This window comes from Panulirus ornatus, chromosome 37 (genome assembly GCF_036320965.1).
Source record: "Panulirus ornatus isolate Po-2019 chromosome 37, ASM3632096v1, whole genome shotgun sequence".
Classification (NCBI taxonomy): domain Eukaryota; kingdom Metazoa; phylum Arthropoda; class Malacostraca; order Decapoda; family Palinuridae; genus Panulirus; species Panulirus ornatus.
The window spans coordinates 29,732,483-29,759,397 of record NC_092260.1 but is presented as its reverse complement, the minus strand read 5'-3'; the positions used below and the strand labels follow the sequence as shown (position 1 = coordinate 29,759,397).

The following is a 26,915-nucleotide window of genomic DNA, read 5'->3' as shown; positions in this document are numbered from 1 at the left end:
ACCTTTGAATGATTATTATGAATTATAAACGAGGCCTTCTCATCATATATATATATATATATATATATATATATATATATATATATATATATATATATATATATATATATATATATATATATATATTCTCAGGCTTAAAATATTTTAGCCTCAATCTCAGTTCGTGTTCAGCAGCCTGTCGTTGGGTTTTTTTGGAATATATTCAAATCTCAGCTTTATTATTCACCAGACAAATGTTTTGAGAGAGAGAGAGAGAGAGAGAGAGAGAGAGAGAGAGAGAGAGAGAGAGAGAGAGAGAGAGAGAGAGAGAGAAATTCAGTTTTTCAGACTTTGAAAGAAAATCCAAGCCTCAGGCAGACTAAGTGGTAGACAGACAGAAACGGGAAAATACAAAGACAGAGAAGGACGGAGAGGCGACGGTAGAGAGATAGCTGAGTGGACGAAAGAAGAGGAGAAGATTAAAAAGAATTATGTGTGGAGACGGCGTATGATGTATGGAGATGGCGTATGTTGTGCGGAAACGGCGTATGTTGTGTTGAGACGGCGTATGTTGTGTGGAGCGTCGGTGAAACTGATCCACCAGTTGAGTCGGCTCCACACTGGCCAGGATCATTACTGACGTCTTCTCATGTGAAAGATTTTGAATGTTTTTTCTTATGAAAAAATAAATCACCCATATGGCAACATTATGAGAGAGTGTAAAACGGTTTCTCAAGTTGACTATAATGTCAAGTGAACATTTATGGAAAAGTGTAAATTAGACGTTCAAATACTATAAAGTTTTTTGCTCCTTTCTTAAGACAAAAGAAATTACGGAAAGATTCTGCCCAAAATGAATAACTATTTGTTTGTATATAGCCAAAAAATGTGGACTGGAGGAAAGTAATCTGAGGAAGCACTCAGTACATGTGTGGAACTAATACCAGATCGATACGAACATAAAATAGATCATTACTGGAAAAGTCGGGGGAACGGCAGTAACACTAGGCAGGGAAATGCTAGTGATAAAGCTTTTATTTCCCTCCATTCTACGTGGAATTTAAAGGTCCATTGACAACCTGAACGGTTCATTTCGGAGAGTGGTTCCCCGTTTTCTTTATTCTTTATTTCTAACTTCATTATTGGTGCAGGGGTTCGAGTGCCCTATATATCATATGTATTTTTTGTGAGAAAGACGCAGGTGGAGACAGTTACACTATTTGGTTAAGTAAAATTTCAGTAAGAGGGAATATGCGATTATGGGACAGAAAAGACTCTGTCTAACCCATGTATTGTGGGAGACTACATCGGGCGATAAATAGAAAACGGGAAAAACATCTGTGGAGTGGCGGACTTAATATATAGTTTTGTAGTGACGCAGAGCAGTAGGGAACGGTATTGAAGCAATGGAGATGGATATTGTATTGACGCAGTAGAGTAGGGTATTGTATTGATGAAGTGGCGTACGAGTATTGTATTGACACAGTGGGGTAGGCTATTGTATTGAGGTAGTGGCGATCTGTAATTATCCCATCAGATACCATAGTAAACTCAAACTGTGGAAGACTTCTTGTTGTGCTCTTAAGATACGGTTGGTTGTGAAGAACACAGCCTTTCTGATGTTTCGTGAGAAGTTCTTTTTAAGTTTGTTGTTAAGTGAAACATAAGTGGGTACATTCGTTGTCGAATATTATATTTTGTTTTAAGAATTATTAAAGACATTGGTCTCATTTGAAGCATGATCCTAGTGTGTTAAATGTAAAAGTAATAAAACTTTTATAAGTATGGGTGTCCCATGCTTCATCCTGCTAGAGCGGAGGTGGCGGCTTGTGTTACTGCCAAGATCCAGCAGGTCCCGTCCCGCTGCCGCACTAGGAGCCGAAACCTGACTTATGCCCTCTGCTCGGGACGAGAAGTTCCTCAGTCTTATCTTTAGCCGCCAGCTGCCTCGGTCCGTAATGGAAGCAAGGATAAAGAGGGTGAAGGGCGGGACATAAGAGAGGTGGAGGGGCAGGATGTGGTGAGAGGCTGAATACAAGCAAACTAAGTAATGACGCCAGAAAAAGAAAGGAGATGATAATGAAGTGAACGTGGAGTGAAATCTTCAGTGGTGTATGCAACACATTGATCTTTGACTTCACCTTGTAGATCCTGACCAGTTTCCGTGTGGAGGGTTCAAACGGACATAAATCCTTAACCAGCCATGAAGGTCAGTGTCTCACCTCAGACTAGTATATGTCGTGGAGCCTCACATTGGTTTCCTAGGATGAGAAGATTTACCGGGAGTAACTTAAACAAATTAGTGAAGAATTCTGGACCTTATTAGAATGTTCGTCGGTTGTGCAAGAACCCCCTGGACAAAATACTAGATACAGGTTCTTTTGAATGTACGCTTCTGGTAGCCACTGTGAATGCTGAGTCTACCCACTGGGAAAGACTAGGTTGATTAATCGGTCTGAATGGTTATTGTTCGGTGAGGTGAGGCTTGATGACACCTTGACCCTCCTCCCGTCCTCCCTCACGTCAGAGCGAGAGAGGTGCCACAAGTGGCTCTCCAGACTAGGAGAAGAGCCATGTTGTTGCATGAAAGGTCGGCCTTTAGCCTCTTGATCACGAAGATACAATCCTGGGGCATGATGGCGTTTCCTTTGTCCTAACCTTCAGCAGTTACCTCAAAGGAACCTTCATCACCAGACATCTGGTGATGAAGGCTCCTGGTGACCTTTTCGACGAGGCCATCAGTGTGAGTCGAACCGTATCTCGTACTGCAGGAGATGGACGCGGCTACACGAGGTCACCAAATGTTTAAAAGAACTTTCTTGCACGTGTTTTCGTGCAGTGATTTCTTTGTGTCTTCCTTGCCTGTCAGTGAGCCACTTGAAAAACTGCACCCGTTTACTCTCGTCTGCTTCCATCGCTGGAAGATTTTTGTTGTACTGTGAATATACAAAACTGGAAGAGACACTCACGTCACTGGAGGAGACACTCACGTCACTGGAGGAGACACTCACGTCACTGGAGGAGACATTCATGTCACCGCAGAGAATACTCAGGTCAGTGGCACGTTCTGCTGTGTCAGAAGATGAGGCAGTACGAGGAGTGTTGAGTGTAGGTGTTCACCAGACGCTGTCTTTATGGTGGTGTTGGTCATCCACTTGGCACAGTGGCTATGTCGCCATCCTGGGTCAAGATTCACACTCAAGAGATACAGTTTATAATCATCATTATCAGGACAAACTTTCAGATGTGCAGAACACTGAGTGTATTGACTGAACATGAAGGAACGAAGGCACGACCCTTGAGTATAATGACCGAGCCTGTAATCTGACCTCACATATAAGACAGGATCAAAGATCAGCACGGTGCAATAGACGGTCTCTCTCTCTCTCTCTCTCTCTCTCTCTCTCTCTCTCTCTCTCTCTCTCTCTCTCTCTCTCTCTCTCTCTCTCTATCTATCTATCTATCTATCTATCTATCTATCTATCTATCTATCTATCTCGGCATGTCTTAAGTTTTTAAGTATATTGATGTAATAATGTTATCAATAAAAATGTCAGTAGTGAGAACCCTCATCATGCGTCAGACCAACCAAAAGCTGCGCAGTAGAAGATAATGAAGGTAGTTGAGTCGTTACCCTCAACACTACCTCCTACTTTTCCCGGCCTGTCCTCAGATATTCTGAGATTTGTATTTTGTCGTTGTGATGTGTCGGTATGTGGTTGCCCGACCTTCTGTTACATCTCTGGTACCTTACCCTGTTTACGATGTTCCTATGGTCGTCGGCGTCGTCTCAGACCTGCCAGGGTTTTCTTATCAGTCCCGCTGCGCCTTGCTGTCGGCCCACCTGTCTTCATACGTCATCACCTTGACACCTGCCGGAGAGGTCCTGAGTGGTAGAGGGCTCTATATGCAGTGGTATCTGAGAGGACACGAGGAGGCTGGAGTCTGGCCTGTGGAAGGCTGGGGCCAAGCCAGAGGGAGGCCAAGGCCTAGTCTGAAGAAGCTGGGGCCAGGCCAGAGGGAGGCTAGGGTAGGGCCTAGTCTGAAGAAGCTGGGGCCAGGCCAGGGGAAGGCTCGGGGCTTATGACGCTCATTGCCCAAGTGATTCTAATATTCTGAACTATTTAGTAAATACGAACGAGTTTTTTTAGTTGCCCGTCAGGACGAGTTGGGTAAACGGCAGATACGATGAGAGGGAAGGAGGCAGCTATAACTCGGTAGATCTTACATAAGACGACGACAGGATGAAAGGAGGTTTGGGAAGCGATGTCGCAGTCGTCTCCACAGCACTCCGGATGTGGACTGAGATGGTATTATTTTCTACTGTTTACACGAACGATGGAACCCTCAGGGGTCTTCAGGACTTGGTAAACAAAGTCATAGAGCAAAGAAAAGGATTTCATTACAAATCAAGTACTTTTAGAGTTCCTTGTTTACGCTGTGAGAGCTTTAATGTTCGTTATCGTCATCCAGCTTCTCCCTAAACGTCAGCTTCCTCCCTCCTGTTAGTTCTTCTGACAGCAGTAGTCGAGGTATTTTATGAACCGTATAATGAGCAGTTGAATATTCAACACCTCGCGTGACCACCGACTGAATTCCATTATTACCTTCATTAAGTTTCTGCTGTTTAGCTCACGAGGAATTCCTCTAGCCCTCGACTCCAGACACGTGCCTGGTACTTCTGCACTCCCTGTGTTACCTACACAGTTTTGGAAGCTCCAGGAAGTAAGTAATCCTGCCTCTTAATAGCTTTATGAGATACGAGGGGAGCAACTGCCATTCCTCACTGGGCACAATGGCTACCTTAATACAGTCATGGCTCGGCTGGCCCGCTTCGTGTAGTCTGTGTTCCACTCCGTTTTCTTATATTGCAGTCGAGATAATGTAACACGGCAGCTAGGGTTGCCCAGCCACAACTCTGTCACCTTACATATATTTACATCAAGATGCTCTCATCATTTCTTAAACGTAACAGGAATCAGCAGGGGACGTAAGAGAACACTTAACATTGCCGGGTATTAACACACACCTAATAATATAGGTTAAAGTCAGGTACACGCTGACCAAAACTGCATCGAACCCTCTTTCCCTCGCTGTCGAGACAAAAGAATCGGTACTGTATCGATCAGGCGTGTCACTTTAAATAATAAGACACATGGGTGTATGGCGAGTGACTACTATGCAACGAGTGACTACTATCAAATATTATAGAAAATTATGTTTTATGATAACTTTCTTCCTCTCTCCTTAATTTCTATTTTCCTTTTTTGTACTTATTTGTGATTTAAATCGCCTTCTTGCGATAAAGATCGAACCCAAAATTTTCTTTCAAAGTTTAAATGAGTGTCTCATCCGAGGCCATAAACTCCCAGAACACTGAAGCGTTACAGCAATATTGAGCTTTTGGGACCCACCTCGCGTGGGTAGCTGACCACGTCCGCGGACCACCGAGATGCTGGGTCGTTTCAAATCGCCAACTGTGGTCACTTGCTACACCTTTATTCATTCCCATTTCAGTGTACATTTCTCCTTGCTGTTCTTACCATCATCTCTTACTCCCGTTCAAGTGTCTCTCGCAGCCCTCTCCCCAAATCTTCTCATCAGTGCTTCACCCCTTAGTTATCTTTTTTCTTCACTTCCCAGTTTCCCTCTTGATTCTTATGTCTCTTCCAATATAGATAAAGTTACCCTGGAAACTTTCTGACTATCGAGTCCAGACTGGTAAAGTTTTCGTGTAATGATGTGAGGTATTGTTGGCCCTTTCTTCCACTCCCTTTGTTACCTAAGGTTTCAAACTCTTGAGTATTTTGGATGAAGCTACGCGCGTGTACATATTTAGGAAAACAAATTTCCACCTCGTGCATCTGGGAACTACGTCATCATGCCTGGGGAAGACCGCCTGAACACCGGATTATAATGGAATTGAGAATTATCACTGACTGTACGGTATTGTGAAGATTTCCGTCTGTGATAAGTGTTAGCCACGCTCAGGAAAGATACGTTAACATAGCGCTGGATGGAGGCATTAACCTAGCCTGGGAAGCTGGAAAGAGGCGTTATCCTAGGCCCTTACAGAAGCGTTAACCTAGCCCTGGATAGAGTTGGTCCTGCATGGAATCATTCACCTAGGCCTGGGTGGAGGCGTTAACCGAGCCCAAGGTAGAAATTTCAGCCAAGTTCAAGTTGTATGTACAAATCATAGCCATGCACAAGAGACGGAGACGTTGACTAATCTTGCTAAAGTGGCATGAAACATTCGTATGCATACATATATTTATCCTAACCCTACAGAGGGATCTTACCACTCCCTGGATGTGAACCATAGTCAGGTTCCAGACACAGGTGACCACACACACCACTCAAGGTCTTCGTTTGGCGAGTAACTATGCCTTTCTAGAAACATAGATTTAACCCAACCTAAACGTTAATTAAACTGTAGCTAATCGACAATGGAATCCTAGTTATAATTGGTGAACCCAGTAAAACGTTAATTACACTCTAACTACCAGTAAATGAAATCCTATTCAAACGTTGCTTGACCCTGCCAAACTAACAGAATCTTACCTAAACTTAATTAAACTACCCAAGCGTTAAAAAAACTCCGTTTAAACTAATTAAATCCTATCTAAATGTTGATTAAACTCTGGCTAAAGGCCATGTTGCATTAAGACCATGTGCATACGGTGTAATCAGCTGCAAGTCTCAAGAGAGGGACTGTGAAGCAAGCAATTACCTACTGTCATTGACAAGAGAAAACTTCAGAAACTTGACATGAATTAAGAAGCGGAATTCAAGCATTTTACACATGTGTTTTCTGAAACATCCGTCGCTCTCGAGCAAATTGGTTCCTTCATGGTGGATTCTTGAGGAGGTACGAGTTTACCTGACATATTCGCCTACGTGATATAGAAACGTCCCGCTTCTTGAAATTGAAAAATAACGGGACTGAATACCTTTCTTGAACTAAGTAAATAAATGATATACTGATATGGGCACCGAAATCCATTTGGGGATCATTTGTCAGCCATAGAACACATTTTCCGTCACAGAGAAGCCTAGAAGGGTCATACATATCCATTGATAAGTGTTGGACGTATTTTCTATCCTTTAGTATTCCTATCCTTTGGTATTGAGGTATGTAGAGAGAGGCTATAGCTACTGCTGGTAATACGACACTGTAGAGCGAGGACACAACAGCTGGTAGGAAAACGCTATTCAGCCAATCTACAGCCGCTCCTGTGAGTATTTCCGAGTATTGGTAAAGTTTAAGTTCCTTTTCATTCATCAATATCTAGAAATATCCTCATGTCCTCCGGAAGTAGTTCAAATTTCATTCGCTTTCCACTCACATTTTCAAAATGTCTTGCAACTCATAATTCAGATGCCGGAATTCCTTTTGTTGTATTCCCCGTTTAACATAGTATACTCTGGGATTTGAGGGGAAATTTATAAGATTTTCCCAAAGGCATCCTACCTCCAGCTCGTAAAATGTCTGGGAGAGAATATGGCTTCCTGAAAATGATGCATTATTGAATATATTTTCCCCAGCTATGATAAACACCTGGAGCACTTTCCTCTTGAGTGGCCGCCTGGGTCAGGGCGGGTAGCGCAACACTGGGGCAAGTGAACACACACACACACACACATATATATATATATATATATATATATATATATATATATATATATATATATATATATGATCAGGCAGTGGGACTCTCATCTACGGTCGACCATGGGACACAACCACGTCAGAAGTCAAGTGTTCGCCACTCATGATGGATCATAGCGACGCTGGCACGTGAGCTCGTGCGGTGAATCTTCAGACGTTTTTCCCTCCTTCCTAAAAGCTCCTCCAGCTGGTGCTTGCTGTTCCTCCACCTGGGTCTGCCGTCAGTTCTTTTGGTGGACATTTGCTCAGGCATGAGGAAATCATTTCTTGGTGAGGAGTTTTAGCTGGAGCAGATACCTCGCATGCTGCTAGCTAGATTGAAGTACAGAAGTTGTAGCGCCTGTGTCTAACACACGTAAAACGTAAGCAGAGACTGACAAATTTTTGGCATCACATACATTCATGTTGTTCTGAATGTGTTATGTTGCTACGCTTTTCTTAGACTTGCATAAGGCTCTATCCCTGTACGATCCTGCAATGAGTTCTCGTGCTGTATATCTGTAACGTCTATAGAATATTTATTTTGCTTTAATCGTTTATGAAGCGCGTTATATGACAAGTGATTTAAATATGATCTATGCTTGCAGCTTCGATAAGAGGCCACCCACCTTTATGAGGGATATATATATATATATATATTCCTGTGAGTCCACGGGGAAAATGAAACACGAAAAGTTCCCAAGTGCTCTTTCGTGTAATAATCACATCATCAGGGGAGACACAAGAGAGAAATATAACAGTCAGTTGATATACATCGAAGAGACGCAGCTAGGACGCCTCTTCGATGTATATCAACTGACTGTTATATTTCTCTCTTGTGTCTCCCCTGATGATGTGATTATTACACGAAAGTGCAAGGAATATCTTGATCACGCGCAAAACTGTGATCCTTTCCAACCATATATATATATATATATATATATATATATATATATATATATATATATATATATATGTATATATATCGTTCAAACTATTCACCATTTCCCGCGTTAGCGAGGTAGCGTTAAGAACAGAGGACTGGGCCTTTGAGGGAATATCCTCACCTGGCCCCCTTCTCTGTTCCTTCTTTTGGAAAATTAAAAAAAAAAAAACCGAGAGGGGAGGATTTCCAGCCCCCCGCTCCCTTCCCTTTTAGTCGCCTTCTACGACACGCAAGGAATACGTGGGAAGTATTCTTTCTCCCCTATCCCCAGGGATAATATATATATATATATATATATATATATATATATATATATATATATATATATATATATATATATATATATATATATGTCATAGAAATTGTAAAGATTCACAAAACGTTACATCTCATCACTGGTGTCAAGAGCAAGTGTGATTATAATTTTGAGATATAACATTGGAACACTACTGCTAGATACATATTCTCACTTGCAACTTTAACAAAACAGAACCATGTTGTAATTAGACGAACCTATTTAGCCTCGACGTATAATTAATCTCTTTGATCCCAGCTACCTCTGAGTCCACAGGAAAAAAAAATTTCCCTTAATCTAAAAGTGATTTTGTACATTTTCCTGGGGACGCATTTTGTACATTTTCCTGGGGACGCATTTTGTACATTTCCCTGGGGACGCATTTTGTACATTTCCCTGGGGACGCATTTTCGTAATAGCCTAATTAGGCAGTGTTTTGGATCCTGTGCCTGAGGTGCCTGGGAGCCGACGCTCCTCACGCCATCTGGTAGGGACGCATGGTCTCGACTTTTGTAGTCTTCATGTTTTCTTCTGCCAGAAAGTTAAGAAATACGCCTTATATATAATCATAGTATTTTGCCAGCCTGTGTCACCGACAAAAGGTTAGGTACTATGTGTTACTTAGCATCTCAATATAGTTAATGATTGTATACTTTTTCAGTTTACAGATATACAAAATGTTTTTCCGTATTAATTTGGTATTTTTTCTATATTTTTGGTTACTTTTCATCATGCATTTTTATATTCAATGCCGTTCCATCTGAAATGTAGATCCTCCCAATTAATTCGTAATGATGTGGTTTAGATCATAGTCCTCCTTAAACGTTATAACACACTTGTATGATACTAATGTTGCTTCACACAGTACGTCTTACCAACACCTAGCAAAACGAGTTTGTTCCCCAGCAACGCTAGGCAAACCAGTTTGTCCCCCAGCAACACTAAGCAACACTCAGATGTTATCTTCTCAATTAATTTTAACTCCTGTAGCACGACAATACGACCCTTAGGCTCGATGATACGACTGTTGTATTTAACGTTACGACCGTTGAGACTGATATTACAAATTTTGGGTCAGGTCAGAGGTCATGCCATCACACCTAAGGGTCATATCGACACACTAATGTGGTCAATGGTACATCTTGGTCATTTTCTTTAAATCAAAGAAAAATATCGAAATTATTGTACAGATTTATCTTGTATATTCTTTGCCATCGTCTTACACCATTATTAACTTTCTTCTCAGCTTCATATATCATTTAAACTAAATTGCCATTATTTGTCCATTATGGACCAGTTAGATATATTTATGCATTAAATCATTTATTTAGTCATTCCTTTTCCTTATGTTGAACCATCCATCAGCTCAACCTGACGTCAGCCAACCAGAGGTGTACAACCTCCGTTCGTTGTTAGGGTTGTGTTGTAAATAATGTGTTGGTTACCACGCGAGAAAGTACCAGCTGTTCCTCACGCTTTATATTAAATACGAAATCTGCATATATCGTGGTGACACCTGATACTCTCCCGTTAACCGGGTACACACACACACACACACACACACACACACACACACACAAAGCCCTTCAGTACAAATAGGTAATTACAAACAGGTGATTACACACATATTCGTGGTCATCTAGAGTGATAATATCCTAGTTAGAGCACGAAAGTAGAAGTCCAAAGTCAATTCAGCTACAGCTACATTATATCTCATTCTCTGCCAAGTTCACTGAAGCTTGTGCATCTTATTTTTGACAGTTAGAATTGGAATATGTCATTTATACAGGTAAGATAGTCTAACACAAACTAAACCATACATATTTTAGCTTATACACATGAGTGGGTCGCCCCACGATCATGCACAGATTATCATGCTTAATTACACCACCTAATTAGGAATTATTGCAGACCATTAGGGAGGGGAATGGTTAATTATTACAGCCAGCCAAGTGTATAAGGGAACGAAGGGCCTTAAGGGTTGCAGATCCATCTACAGTGAACTGTAGTCTTAATGATGTATACAACCAGAAATGTCATAATGTTTATGTTGTTTTCATAACATCATGTTGGTAAAGAGACGTGTGGCTGGGTCAAGAGTGGTTACTGTAGTACGAAATGTCCATCGTAAGGCATCTCCTACTCAGAAACCACAACTAATGATTGAACACGTCGTCTGAACCCTTGGTGCAAGGTTTGTGTACGACGATATGACCCTTGGGTATGATGTCGGGCCATCATACAAAAAGGTCATACCGTCCTTATCAAGGGTGATGCAAGTGTCACGTCAAATGTCAGGTCATCATTCATACTAGAAAGTCATATCGTCCTTATCACTGGTTGTACAAGAGTCACGTCAAATGTCAGGCCATCGTACCTTTGTGCTCAAGGAATTGAAAATATCAATAAACGAGAAGTAGAGAACTTAAGCAGTTTGAAGGATGAGTTGTGGACTTTAGAAGATGAGTCTTTCTTTGTACAACACTCTTGTGTATTCAGCTGATGATTGAAAAGTAAAGATACAACTAAAAGACAAATATATCAATATATCTTTCAATACAAATATAGTGTAGTGTTGACATATGTTTTCCAGTTAATCGAGTGAGATTTTCAATATGATGCCTTTCTTTCCAGACTTTGGGTTTTGACTACTGAGAGATCGTATGACTTCCAGACAAGCGGCGAGATGTTGCATTCTGGAACATGACCGGGATGATATTTCTCTCAGCTTAAGAATATGTGAACACTTTAGGAAGCATCATCATTTGAGAAACATTCTAGTGGTGTAAGTTCTGAAAAAAAAAACTTATGTAGAGGAACACAATAGTTAGAATATTTGAGTATGAAAATGATGAATAAGCTTCCATTTCCGTTGTTTGTTTTTTTTTTTTTTTTTGGGGGGGGCGTCAATATGTATGACTAAGACTGCTCATCATAATGACAGACACGGTTGATCGCTCGAGCTTCAGGTGACCCATGGCGGAGTGTAGTTAAGTTGGGTTAAGGCTGCTGGAATGGCGGCCTCGTTTTCGGCAGGATGGACACCTCGGCCACATCAGCCGGTCTCCGGAGTCATGTTGCTGCCGGCAGGTCAGCCTCGCCATGTTTCTGTTTATCTTAGTCAGTTGTTGTTGTGTTGACCCCAGTGGTCCTAGTAATGTTTGTAAGGTCTCACACCTGACGCGGAGATCGCCAAATGCTTCCCATAACAGATGTTAACCATCCTTTTATTTTCTTGTTTTCTTCAAGAATTTTGTCTGTATGTCTTGTATAATTATAGTTTTCTTTTTTTATACGTATGTTTGAGTACATGAGGGTTAGGGTGCACCCAAATTACTGGCGCAAGAAAGCAATGTGGAAATCATGCGATGCCTTAAGGGAAACACCGGATATCCAAATCGTTGGAAGCATTTTGGCCAGACTTGCCATAACAGAAGTGCTTAGCTCGACTTACCTCAGCAGAAGTAGTACATGAAGCGCTGGCACTGAATGAGGAAACAGGAGATGCAGTATAGTATAGTTTTCTTTCCATTAGATTTTTTTTGTGTATCTTTATTCACATGACTAATATGTCGACGGGCGTTGTTGAAAACAAAATAGTTCCATCAAAATCAAGATCAGCTCATGAACATTAATTATTACGCATTATCAACAACTTTCTGTCGTAATTATAATAACATGCTGTTTAGCTGCATTTTGATCATAGAAAGCGTAAAGCCAGTGATGTTTTACTTGTAGAAATCAATTCAAAATTATTTCTATACGGGGAATCTATTTATATATTTTTTCTAGTTTGGAGGGATATTTACAGTGGCTTGTTCTTGTGCTGTGACTTTAACATAACCGACCACTCTCTCTCTCTCTCTCTCTCTCTCTCTCTCTCTCTCTCTCTCTCTCTCTCTCTCTCTCTCTCTCTTCCCACGAAAAATCATGAAGGTTGAGAGGCTTTTAGGCCTAAAAGTGGTTCACTCTTCGGCAGGGAGGAGGAGGAGCGCTCTGGGCAGGTGGCAGCACCTGCCATGATGTCGTGGGGATCGCCGCGGTATTCACTGTGCACCGCACCTCACACAAGTGAAATAAGTATATTATAAACAGGAAGTTTAGCTCTTAAACAGGTTCATTTTTTCTGAAGGAGTTCAAACCGCTTATGTTGAACCCCTTGAGCACGAACTATGGTTATGTTGGGGTGTCCCTTGAACTGGCCTTCAAGGGTTGGGTCCAGCGGCCAGACCAACATGCCTGAGACTCATACGGTCGTAATCAAGAGGTATATCGTCGTGCTCACAGGTCGTGTTGTCGTGATCCAAGAGTCGTAGGGTCGTCCTCAAGAATTGAGGCGCCTTTTTCTCTGTGAACGAAGTGTGTGACAGTCTTCCTTTGTGACATGTGATGTAGTTTTGTCTCATACATTTCCACCGTTGCTTCAATCTCCCTCATACATCTCGACTGGTGCTTCCTCATCAACGAGATCTTTGTTCTCCCCGCAGTATTCATTATAGCATGAAAAAAAAAGTTCACCTCTAGCAGTGTAACTCATTACTCCCCATCATTATTCTACTGTAATGATCAGTTTCTTCTGTTGATTGCCTAACATCCTGTTCACATGATCCCCCGTCAGTTAGTAATCCCCGTGTGACAGACAGCTTGATGAACCAAAGATTGCGCTATCCACAGAGTGGGCTCTCACATACTTGAACATGTTTCATATCTCTAGCACATACCTAGCAAATTTTCGGGACAAAATCTAGTGTTAACTTACATTTATCAATGACATCGTAGCAGATAAGACCAGGACGAGGGTCCTGCACACATTCTGTTTTTCATCCGGAAGATCCTCAGGTCGTGGTGTATCATGGTTGTTTACATTGGGGAAAGATAGATAACCTTGACAAAGTTATCTGATAAAAAGTAGGCCTAAGAGAGTTAAAAGAAAGGGATAGTAAGGCAGAAGGTACCTCCCCCAACCACATCTTCCTCAATTGCCGGTAGGAATATTAGAAAAGAAAAAAAGATAAACGCCATGTTGTAATGGGGGATATACTGCCATAGAAATTTAAGAAAGTGTATATGGGAAGAGAATGTTCCTTACTTGTTTGATGATCACGGCTCTGAGGCTGGATTCTGAAAAAGACGGGATTTGATGATAAATATGATTAATAAGCAGGATTATCTGTTGATAGCAAATATAAAAAAGACGGGATTAAATGATCCATATGATTAATGAGCAAAATTATGTATTGATAGCCAATATAACGAAGTATTTGCTTAACCTTGATTTGAAGGTGTGGTGGAACATATCCTGGTCCTGAGGCTTTGGGTGAATAAACAAACGTATCAACATTGTTAAGTTTACTGGGATGTCAGTGACGACCATTCACCTCAAACCAAGTTAGAAGCTATTAGGTTGCTTGCCTGTTACAGATAAAGTGCTTCACTTCAGCGCCAGATGGTACCCCATTCATCTCTCAACCACAGGAAGGATGAGCGGCTAAGCGATCCATGCGCTGTCTGCCCGTACCAGGGATTGAGCCCGTGAATCATTAGTCAACCAATGAAGCTGTTGTGTATGTTGCAGTGAACAATCCTTGGCCAAGAACTTCATACCGTTCGATACGTTACCCTGGTGAGGAGACAGCTTTGCCGGACTGCCTTAAGAGCACTGCTTCCTGCATCGTATGAACTCTCTGGTTACAGCCACAGTTGCGGAGAAGAAAAAGTTGCTAACGAAGTTAGATAATGCTTATGTTTATGTGGCACTTGTGCTTCAACTGGGACCATGTTTTTCTGTGTTTTATCTACATAGATAACAGATAAATCACGAACACATTAACTCTCCTGATAATCAAAAAGCAAAATACCATTTCATTAACTAAGAGTTTCTGGTCGAGATATAGTCAAATTAGGTATTGATCCGTCAGCTCATTCTCATCGATCTGATAGTACTGGATAACAAGGATGGTAGGTTGTGATGATACTGTAGCCTTACACTGACGAAGGTGCTCTGAAGACTCTGCCTACTCGAAGGGGTACAGATATTAAATCTCGGAAGTCCATTGACGTTCACCATCCTTGACACGAGCGCTGTATGGTTAACATTGGAGGTATATGGTGGACTGATTACTCTAGGACCATCATTACGGAAGCCTACCGTCACTTCTTCGCCGAGAGATCCATCCGTAGGACTCTACCCAGACCTGCCCTGGATCACATCTAGCTGACTTGTTCTGGATCACAGCCAGTATGAAGATAATGCAGCAGCGAGATCTGGCCTTCTACCACAGCGACACTGCAAGGCCCTCTGGATCAAAGTTCTCAAAGTAATAGTATTCTATCGGGCTACAACACAGTTAATCATATATCATTATAAATTTAGAAATGACCTCACTGGACCTGCAGCCAAGTAACCCATTCTTGTGTGATAACAGGCAATTATAATGGCGGTTAATGTTTTCAGAGTCCGCATTTGTAGTTATTGTTCGACTCTGAGGAAGTTGTGCTGGAGAATCATTTCATGGCATTAATTTTCATAGATTGTCTAACCAATGCACTAAGAAATGACATGCATAATATACAGCTTTGTTTACAGCAGTTCTGATCAAACACCAAATCAGTAAGCGTAATAATAATAGTAACAATAATGATAATGATAAATATAATGATAATGATAACTATAGACTAAAGAACGATCTTTACTAACTCAACAAAAAGTATGGAAACTTGCCAAGTAGTAACAATACTGCAACCAAATCTTGGTGGCCTTAACCCACATATCACCAACACGGTAGCAAGTCTGCGGGCTTACCAACTCACATTTCACTAACTCCTAAAAAAAAAATCTAAAAATGATAGTAATCGCAGTAACGATTCGTAGTGAAGTTAGGCAAGTGTAACAATATTCTATGGTCTTTAAAACTTAGATTCATTGTGTACTACCTGACACGTTCCCTTGTCTTGTGACTACTCGTCATTGTTGTCGTCTAAAGCTTTCCCCAACCTAGGTGCATCTGTGTACTTTTGGTTCCTCCTGTAATGTCATCACCAACTGAAAACTTATGGTGTCTCATCCCTCTAAACACGTGTTTCATGTCTGGGACCTTCCCATACAGACTTGATGACATCTCTAGTTGGATGACAATATTATCTGGTCTGAGAGAAATTAGTACAATGCCATTTGTAGTTTGTCTTTTTTATAGCATATGGTAATGGCCATTATGAGACACCTTAGCCTCATGAGCATGTTATGACACCAGGGTACTGTGGTTCGAACTTTGGGTTTAAAGAATAGTACACATCATACTCATATGTTGTACCATCATGATTATTGGTCGCGCCATTGTGTTCAAGAGTTGTATGTTCATACTCGGTAGGTTATGTGCAATAGATGTATATAGTAAGGTTGAGAATTTGATTATATCCAGTATGGACGGTTCATACAACATTTCCCTCACGAATCGGTTGCAACACAAACTCACTAGATATTTTCTAGCGTCTGGACAGTTGCAGTGTTGTAAGTATGGCTTTGAACGGTGGATATGTGAAAAGGTTTGTCGACTGTAGTTGCCGCTAACAGCCTGGCTGATTAGTGTTCCACAGCAAACAAACTCGTAGACATGATGGAGGATGGTACCGAAATGAAAAGGCTTCATATACTGCTTGCTTACAGGCTTTCGTCGTTTGTTGTTTTTTTCGGCTCAATTCATTATATACAACAGTAGGGATTTACCTCTTCCAGTAGAGAAGGTATTATGCTTGGTTTGTTTTGTTGTCTATATAAACACACACACACACACACACAAACAAACAAACAGGAATGGTGAATTGGAACGATGTGTTATACCGAGGTCGACGTGCTGTCAATGGATTGAACCAGGGCATGTGAAGGGCCTGGGGTAAACCATGGAAAGTTTTGTGGGGCCTGGATGTGGAAAGGGAGATGTGATTACACATGACAGCTAGAGACTGAGTGTGAACGAATGTGGCCTTTGTTGTCTTTTCCTAGCGATACCTTGCGTGCATGCGGGTGGAGGGGTGGCGGCGGGAAGTATAATAATAATGATAAATAATAATAATAAAAACAATAATAATAATAATAATAATAATAATAATAATAATAATATATATATATATATATATATATATATATATATATATATATATATATATATATATATATATATTATTTTTTGTATTATACTTAGTCGCTATCTCCCGCGTTACCAAGGTAGCTCAAGGAAACAAACGAAAGAATGGTCCAACACGCACACATACACATGTATATACATAAACGCCCACACACGCACACATACACACCTATACATTTCAACGTTTTTTTTTTTTTTTTTTTTTTTTTATACCTCGTCGCTGTCTCCCGCGTTTGCGAGGTAGCGCAAGGAAACAGACGAAAGAAATGGCCCAACCCCCCCCATACACATGTACATACATACGTCCACACACGCAAATATACATACCTACACAGCTTTCCATGGTTTACCCCGGACGCTTCACATGCCTTGATTCAATCCACTGACAGCACGTCAACCCCTGTATACCACATCGCTCCAATTCACTCTATTCCTTGCCCTCCTTTCACCCTCCTGCATGTTCAGGCCCCGATCACACAAAATCCTTTTCACTCCATCTTTCCACCTCCAATTTGGTCTCCCTCTTCTCCTCGTTCCCTCCACCTCCGACACATATATCCTCTTGGTCAATCTTTCCTCACTCATTCTCTCCATGTGCCCAAACCACTTCAAAACACCCTCTTCTGCTCTCTCAACCACGCTCTTTTTATTTCCACACATCTCTCTTACCCTTACGTTACTTACTCGATCAAACCACCTCACACCACACATTGTCCTCAAACATCTCATTTCCAGCACATCCATCCTCCTGCGCACAACTCTATCCATAGCCCACGCCTCGCAACCATACAACATTGTTGGAACCACTATTCCTTCAAACATACCCATTTTTGCTTTCCGGGATAATGTTCTCGACTTCCACACATTTTTCAAGGCTCCCAAAATTTTTGCCCCCTCCCCCACCCTATGATCCACTTCCGCTTCCATGGTTCCATCCGCTGACAGATCCACTCCCAGATATCTAAAACACTTCACTTCCTCCAGTTTTTCTCCATTCAAACTCACCTCCCAATTGACTTGACCCTCAACCCTACTGTACCTAATAACCTTGCTCTTATTCACATTTACTCTTAACTTTCTTCTTCCACACACTTTACCAAACTCCGTCACCAGCTTCTGCAGTTTCTCACATGAATCCGCCACCAGCGCTGTATCATCAGCGAACAACAACTGACTCACTTCCCAAGCTCTCTCATCCCCAACAGACTTCATACTTGCCCCTCTTTCCAAGACTCTTGCATTTACCTCCCTAACAACCCCATCCATAAACAAATTAAACAACCATGGAGACATCACACACCCCTGCCGCAAACCTACATTCACTGAGAACCAATCACTTTCCTCTCTTCCTACACGTACACATGCCTTACATCCTCGATAAAAACTTTTCACTGCTTCTAACAACTTGCCTCCCACACCATATATTCTTAATACCTTCCACAGAGCATTTCAACGTATACATACATATACATAGACATATATATACAGAAGTACATATTCATACTTGCTGCCTTCATCCATTCTCGTCGCCACTCCGCCACACATGAAACAGCACCCCCTTTTCCCTGCGCGAGGTAGTGCTAGGAAAAGACAACGAAGGCCACATTCGTTCACACTGTCTCTAGCTGTCATGTGTAATGCACCGAAACCACAGCTCCCTCTCCGTATATATATATATATATATATATATATATATATATATATATATATATATATATATTCATACTTGGGAAGTGAGTCAGTTGTTGTTCGCTGATGATACAGCGCTGGTGGCTGATTCATGTGAGAAACTGCAGAAGCTGGTGACTGAGTTTGGTAAAGTGTGTGAAAGAAGAAAGTTAAGAGTAAATGTGAATAAGAGCAAGGTTATTAGGTACAGTAGGGTTGAGGGTCAAGTCAATTGGGAGGTGAGTTTGAATGGAGAAAAACTGGAGGAAGTGAAGTGTTTTAGATATCTGGGAGTGGATCTGGCAGCGGATGGAACCATGGAAGCGGAAGTGGATCATAGGGTGGGGAAGGGGCCAAAAATTCTGGGAGCCTTGATGAATGTGTGGAAGTCGAAAACATTATCTCGGAAAGCAAAAATGGGTATGTTTGAAGGAATAGTGGTTCCAACAATGTTGTATGGTTGCGAGGCGTGGGCTATGGATAGAGTTGTGCGCAGGAGGATGGATGTGCTGGAAATGAGATGTTTGAGGACAATGTGTGGTGTGAGGTGGTTTGATCGAGTAAGTAACGTAAGGGTAAGAGAGATGTGTGGAAATAAAAAGAGCGTGGTTGAGGGAGCAGAAGAGGGTGTTTTGAAATGGTTCGGGCACATGGAGAGAATGAGTGAGGAAAGATTGACCAAGAGAATATATGTGTCGGAGGTGGAGGGAACGAGGAGAAGAGGGAGACCAAATTGGAGGTGGAAAGATGAAGTGAAAAAGATTTTGTGTGATCGGGGCCTGAGCATGCAGGAGGGTGAAAGGAGGGCAAGGAATAGAGTGAATTGGAGCGATGTGGTATACCGGGGTTGACGTGCTGTCAGTGGATTGAATCAAGGCATGTGAAGCGTCTGGGGTAAACCATGGAAAGCTGTGTAGGTATGTATATTTGCGTGTGTGGACGTATGTATATACATGTGTATGGGGGTGGGTTGGGCCATTTCTTTCGTCTGTTTCCTTGCGCTACCTCGCAAACGCGGGAGACAGCGACAAAGCAAAAAAAAGAAAAAAAAAAATATTTTCATACTATTCGCCATTTCCCGCGTCAGTGAGGTAGCGTTAAGAACAGAGGACTGGGCCTTTGAGGGAATATCCTCACCTGGCCCCCTTCTCTGCTCCTTCTTTTGGAAAATTAAAAAAAAAGAGGGGAGGATTTCCAGCCACCCGCTCTCTCCCCTTTTAGTCGCCTTCTACGACACGCAGGGAATACGTGGGAAGTATTCTTAATCCCCTATCCCCAGGGATAAATAATAATAATAATAATAATAATAATAATAATAATGTATGTGTGTGTGTATATGGGCACCATTCTTAGTCTGTTTCTTGGCACTATTTCGCTGACGCTGGAAACAGCAATCAAGTATATAAGAAAAAAATTATCCTTTCGGATAGGGCAGAAAGAATACTTCCCTCATATTCTCTGTGTGTTGCATATGGCGACTAAAAGGGGAGGGAGTTGGGGGCTTGAAATCCTCTCCTCCCATTTTTAATTTTCCAAAACAGGAAACAGAGAAGGGGGCCAGGTGAGGATATTCCCTCTAAAGCTCAGTCCTTTTGCTCATAATGCTACCTCGCTAATGCAGGAAGTGGCGAATATGTATGAAAAGTATATGTACGTGTATATGAGTTGATGGGTCTGTCTGTCCCCTGGCGCCACCTTGCTGATGCAGGAAATGACAACCAAGTATAAAAAAAATAATTAGTACTCAAACATTTGTAGAACAAATGCTTGAGGGCAGAAAGATGACAGAAAACATCGAAAGCAGGAAGAAAATTTCATAGTTTTGCTGTTTGGAGGAAGGAGGAGGTATCATAATAGCCAATCCTCATGTGGCCGGGAGGAAGCAACCAGTTGCATACAGTGAGTCCATATGTTAAAGGCGGGTACACACAAAGAAAAGGCAGTAACATGAAGGTATATGGATATAGACAGCAGATGTGTACCTGGAGATTTAATTATGCAAAAAGCTTTTGATTCCACTCTAGGTAAACCAAGAGGTGGCAGAAGAGCTACCCAAAATATACAAGAAGTACTCCGTCCTGAGGTAAGGAAAACACACTAAAAAGTAGATTTATACTCTGCATACCAAGATTTTGGGGAGAAAATTGCATAAAATTACTTTGGGGGTTCCAGGATAAAGGATATGGTTAAGCCCAAAATGTTGATTGCAAGGTTGAATTATATCATTTCATGTGTGGCGGCAATGGGAATGGATGAAGGTAGCAAGTATGAATGTGCACATGTTTATATATGTATATGTCTGTGTATGTATATGTATGTATACATTGAAATGTATAGGCAAGTATATGTGCGGGTGTGGGCATTTATGTATATACATATGTATGTGGGTGGGTTGGCCCATTCTTTTGTCTGTTTCCTTGCACTACCCTGCTAACGCAGGAGACGGCGATTAAGTGTAATAATGTTTATTTTCATTTATTTTGCTTTGTCGCTGTCTCCCGTGTTTGCGAGGTAGCGCAAGGAAACAGACGAAAGAAATGGCCCAACCCACCCCCATACACATGTATATACATACACGTCCACACACGCAAATATACATACCCATACATCTCAATGTACACATATATATACACACACAAGACACATACGTATATACACATGCACACAATTCACACTGTCTGCCTTTATTCATTCCCATCGCCACCTCGCCACACATGGAATAACATCCCCCTCCCCCCTCATGTGTGCGAGGTAGCGCTAGGAAAAGACAACAAAGGCCCCATTCGTTCACACTCAGTCTCTAGCTGTCATGCAATAATGCCCGAAACCACAGCTCCCTATCCACATCCAGGCCCCACACAACTTTCCATGGTTTACCCCAGACACTTCACATGCCCTGATTCAATCCATTGACAGCACGTCGACCCCGGTATACCACATCGATCCAATTCACTCTATTCCTTGCACGCCTTTCACCCTCCTGCATGTTCAGGCCTCGATCACACAAAATATTTTTCACTCCATCTTTCCACCTCCAATTTGGTCTCCCACTTCTCCTCGTTCCCTCCACCTCCAACACATATATCCTCTTGGTCAATCTTTCCTCACTCATTCTCTCCATGTGCCCAAACCATTTCAAAACACCCTCTTCTGCTCTCTCAATCACACTCTTTTTATTTCCACGCATCTCTCTTACTCTTACATTACTTACTCGATCAAACCACCTCACACCACATATTGTCCTCAAACATCTCATTTCCAGCACATCCACCCTCCTGCGCACAACTCTATCCATAGCCCACGCCTCGCAACCATACAACATTGTTGGAACCAATATTCCTTCAAACATAGCCATTTTTGCTTTCGGAGATAATGTTCTCGACTTTCACACATTCTTCAAGGCTCCCAGGATTTTTGCCCCCTCCCCCACCCTATGATTCACTTCCGCTTCCATGGTTCCATCCGCTGCCAGATCCACTCCCAGATATCTAAAACACTTTACTTCCTCTAGTTTTTCTCCATTCAAACTTACCTCCCAAATAAATAAATAAAAAAAAAAAAGGGAAAATGAGATTCTCTTTATTGAAAAGAGCTTAAGAGTTTAAGAGGCTCTGGAGCTAGCCAAAGTGAAAATGACAGTATGTAAGGATTAGAATGACCTTTTTATAGATATGCTGCATGACAGACAGGCTTCAAAGGAGATAGGAATGTTTAAGTTTAAAAGACAAGAGATGGAACAGGGTAAGCAATGACTGGAGCTAGCTCATAAGCACACTCCCTATGACAAAAAGAATGCTATCTGGACCATATGCTCTGCTCCTTCCCTATACACAAGCACATGGATATAAATATGTTTCATACATGAAAAATGATTTATTGACTGTATTCAACAATTTATTTACATATTGACAATGTTCAGCTTCAGAATTCCACACAAACAGCAGTACATCCATGAGTCATTATGACTCCTGACGATACACATCAAACATGAGAATGCTTGGGTTACTTATAATATACAAACTTTTTTCAGATAAAATACGTAATTCACGAGGATTGGCATAATACTTAGTATCTGATATCATACACTCGTGACAAGGTGGGAGAGTTCAGTATCAGAGATGTGAATGTGGGTGAAAAGCATAGTAGAAAAAACAGGTGTATTAACATTTACCTGACAACTTGTGGTTCTCTGTCTAAGCTAATAAATGTTTTCCTGACTCTGCTACATTCTAAAACTTCTAATACACAAGCTGAGAGATAACTATTAATGTGGAAGAATATGTTTTAAAATACCATACTTCTCTGCCATCATGCCACTCACTGACGTACATAAAGATTCACAGGGATTAGGTGATACTGTATATGCCCTTACTGCAAAGGGTCTGTAGACAATGCTGTGTATAACTTTCAATACACCTAAAATGTCTTGGTAATCTAATTGGTTTTAATAAAAGGGAAATAATTATAAATTACACTAAAAACATACACAACAACTTATTCTTATGGAAAAACAATAAAGTTAAAAACCAACATATTGCTTTGGCATGCTTGTCCATTTACATCTGGGAAAGAAAATGCAAAAGCAAGAAAACATACCTCGTAGTCCAGGATTCAATAAAAGCTTTGAAAACACATGATGATTAAACTTGAAATAGAAATGTCAAGCAAATTATTACAGTCTTATTACCCAAACACTGTTACAGAAATAAAACATATTGAGACTGCCTATATATCTTATTTATTAAACCTGCGATATATAACCAGGGCATCTGATGGAAGCTAAAATCTGAAATGCTTTGTATTGAAAAATTATTTATTGTACCCACAATTATCTACCTCCTCCTCCTCCTCCCTTCCCCCCCCTCTCCCCCATTAAAAAGAAAGCCATAACACACTACTGGACACATATTTCCCTTTTGAGGTAAAACAATTATTACTTGGTGCAATATGCACTACTAAGTGGTGAACTATTAAAACAAATATAAACCCCAACAATGTGGAGGGGGTCGTCACAGCTACAAAGTTATGATCCAATGCAACAGATCTGAACAGTACTTGAGCTCTTATGACCATGGGTCATTAAGGAAACTGATATACATAAAATCAATCACATTCTTCAGCATAATTAAAATCTAGATAAGTGCTTTACAAGAATGTTAACTATGATGCCAATTATGAAAAAAGAGTAGGCCTCAAGCCTTCACTGTGAAAATAGATCCCCAAATTTTAAATATATATCTCATAACTAATAATTAACTTAAGTAAACTGGACCATCTTTCCATTTACAATAATCAGTCACATTTCATAACTGGATACAGTGTTGCTGAATGGTAGCAGTATGCTCATAACAATCAATCTAGAAATGATGGAAGAACTTTTTCTTAAGCCACTCATTACAAATTGGAAAGTTGGACCAGTTCAGTATAAACACTATAAATCACATTTCCTTTCGGATAAAATTGCACTTCAGCCACAAAATGTTTTAATCCAATCCCTGACTTGGAAAGCTGATTTCCTTGCACAAGGCACTTGGCTTTTCAGTTCCTGCCAGCACTGAAAACTGAAACCTCCCCATGTAGACAATGAGCAACTTAAAATATATATTACAATAGTCTGTCTCATAAATGCATTACTTTATCCAACTCTTCATAAGTATTACACCAGTATTTCGAACCCATTGTTGCATATCCCAGTTCAAAATTAATTGAAAATCTTTTACCCTTGTTTTGACACAACCATCAATACATGACAGCTTCCCTTTCAAACAAAAATAAATTAATACATATCAGGTAATTTGTTTACACATCTACAAACATACATATTCACTTGTACACCCAAACATGAGAAGAATCAAACTAGCATACATTAGAATACATACACACACACAAATGCAATATATGTGTATACATGCATTTACATTAATGCATAGATACACATAGATAATGCATATGTATACTGCAAGCACCCAGTCACATACAAAAACATATAAAAAATATCTGAATGATCACATTACAAATTATTTCAGGTCTTAAATTTCAAAATCACTATGAACTATATGCTTTGGCGAGATTGTTGAGGTTATTTTTTTCATTTAGTTTAGTAAACACAGCAATAAACTTTGACCCATATGTTCATCATATGAAACAGGCCACAAGAATTTGGTAATGCTGGGTATTCAAGCGTCAAGGCACAGATATTATACGACAAACCCATAAAATTTCTGTTTGCTTTTATGTCTTTTGTTGCTAGAAATTGAGGTCCACATAGGACATTGTACTTTCTGTTGGCATTCCTTAATTCATCCACTTCCTACAGTTCTCTGCACCACAAAGACAAGGAATCTTGTGATCCTCCTCTTCATCAAACTTGTAATCGTACGCCAGCTGCAAAATACATAAACAATTACTAATTTCAATGAACTTTTAAACAGTTCCCCTACTTCCACAATGATAATGAGTTCTAAGTTCATAAGCAAAATCTTACCTTAGACAGGGCAAGCCAAGAACATTCACTCCATTAATTTTCTTTCTGTCCAAGAGTCTAAAAATTCAAGTACAGTATAACAGCCTTATTATCAGCCTAAACACAGCTCGATAAATATATGACAGCAAGAAAATGGATATGTGTGGATGCAGCCTTTCTTCATCTGTTCCTGACACTACTACACTAATGAAGGAAATGGTGGTAAAGTATGAAAAACACTCCACTATACTGTCAAAGCCACAAACAGACAGCAGAATGATATTTCAAAGCCTTTTCTACCCAACATACAACAAGCAGCACTTATCCAGGAAAGGGTCAGGTAAACTGATAGGTGTATCTTTAATAAACCCAGTATAGTTTTCAGTAATAAGCAGCTAAGAATTAAAACCAATTTCCTGAACTTAACAGAGAACCAGAAATATATTCTGCTATCAAACGGGAAATTGACCAGCATTCAAAACAGTGGGTGCTTTTCCTATCTGAAGGCTACACTACTTCTGATACTGAAAAGACAAACATGATATGAACAGTAATCCAAAGCCATCTTATTAGCATTAGCAGAATCAAATGGAAGTAGAAAACAGGTTATCCATATATGACAATGAATTTTTAGCCTGAAGGCAGAATACATATTTTCTGAAAGCAACAAATGTCACTTCAAAACTACTCTTCTAAGGCTGTCTGAAGCATATGATGCAGCCAGGTAACCTGAATGGAACCTTACAAAAAACAGAAAGGAAGAAAACAGAATAAGGAAAGATTTCTAATTGACAACCATGGTAAGTTGTATATTCTCTGTCTAGCAGAACTACTGTCAAAAATTTACACTCAAAATCAAAATGTTTCAACAGGGGATAGGGGATTAAGAATACTTCCCACGTATTCCCTGCGTGTCGTAGAAGGCGACTAAAAGGGGAGGGAGCGGGGGGCTGGAAATCCTCCCCTCTCGGTTTTTTTTTCAATTTTCCAAAAGAAGGAACAGAGAATTGGGCCAGGTGAGGGTATTCCCTCAAAGGCCCAGTCCTCTGTTCTTAACGCTACCTCGCTAATGCGGGAAATGGCGAATAGTTTGAAAGAAAAGAAAGAAAAAGATTCTATCTATCTATACATCTGACAACAGTTCCCTCCAAGAACTCCCTGAAGGGTGTGGCCATGGCAAAAGAGTTTCCATATCTGGTGAACTCCAGTGTCACTTCTCACCCTTGAGTGCCTCCCCCTCTACAGGCCACTGACAGAGGGTAACTATAGTGCAATGTTTCCAGAGGCTCTACCGTATGTTCCTACTGACTACATTCCTAATGCGTCTGCCTAATGATCCTGCCTAATGTTCCTACTTGCTACATCTATCTATTGCTCCTACCAATTTACCAAAAGGCAGTGTTAGCAAATAGTGCTCACTGCAAGAAAATCTAGGGTCATGAAGAATGAACTGGAAGAGTTAAGTGTTGTCAAGTGTTATGGACGACAAAAAAAGACTATGTTTGTGGAGAGAATGCCAGCTGTCCACAAATGGGTTAGGCAGAAAGAAAAGATACCTGGGTCTGAGGAGAGCAACTTCACACTGCTGTCACTAACCCTCCCAATACCCAGGTGGGAAGTTCCAGTGATACACCTCCTTGGTACATGGCTGCCTACCAACTAATACCATTAAAAGAATTACTAATTAAAAATATGTGGTTGATTACTTCATAAGTCACAGATGCAACATGCTAGTGTCTGGAAAACAAATACATACACTGATATTGTGAGAC

At 40.8% G+C, this 26,915-nt stretch overlaps 1 protein-coding gene and 1 long non-coding RNA gene across 10 annotated transcripts in view; one reads left to right on the top strand and one right to left on the bottom strand.

Moving 5' to 3' along the window:
- The window catches only part of LOC139760734 (uncharacterized), a 55,344-nt gene extending 43,001 nt beyond the window's left edge, over positions 1-12,343 (top strand). The window contains exons 6-7 of the long non-coding RNA XR_011715397.1: positions 11,506-11,656; positions 11,816-12,343. This is a non-coding gene — a long non-coding RNA (uncharacterized lncRNA). The remainder of the gene's footprint in view (positions 1-11,505; positions 11,657-11,815) is intronic.
- A 10,190-nt stretch (positions 12,344-22,533) lies between these two features.
- Positions 22,534-26,915, bottom strand: part of trr (trithorax-related) — a 156,312-nt gene continuing 151,930 nt past the window's right edge. For all 9 annotated transcript variants that reach the window (XM_071684172.1, XM_071684173.1, XM_071684177.1 and 6 more), the window contains one exon: positions 22,534-25,064. In XM_071684172.1, coding sequence (XP_071540273.1) covers positions 24,975-25,064 — 90 coding nt within the window. In that variant the 3' untranslated portion in view covers positions 22,534-24,974. The remainder of the gene's footprint in view (positions 25,065-26,915) is intronic.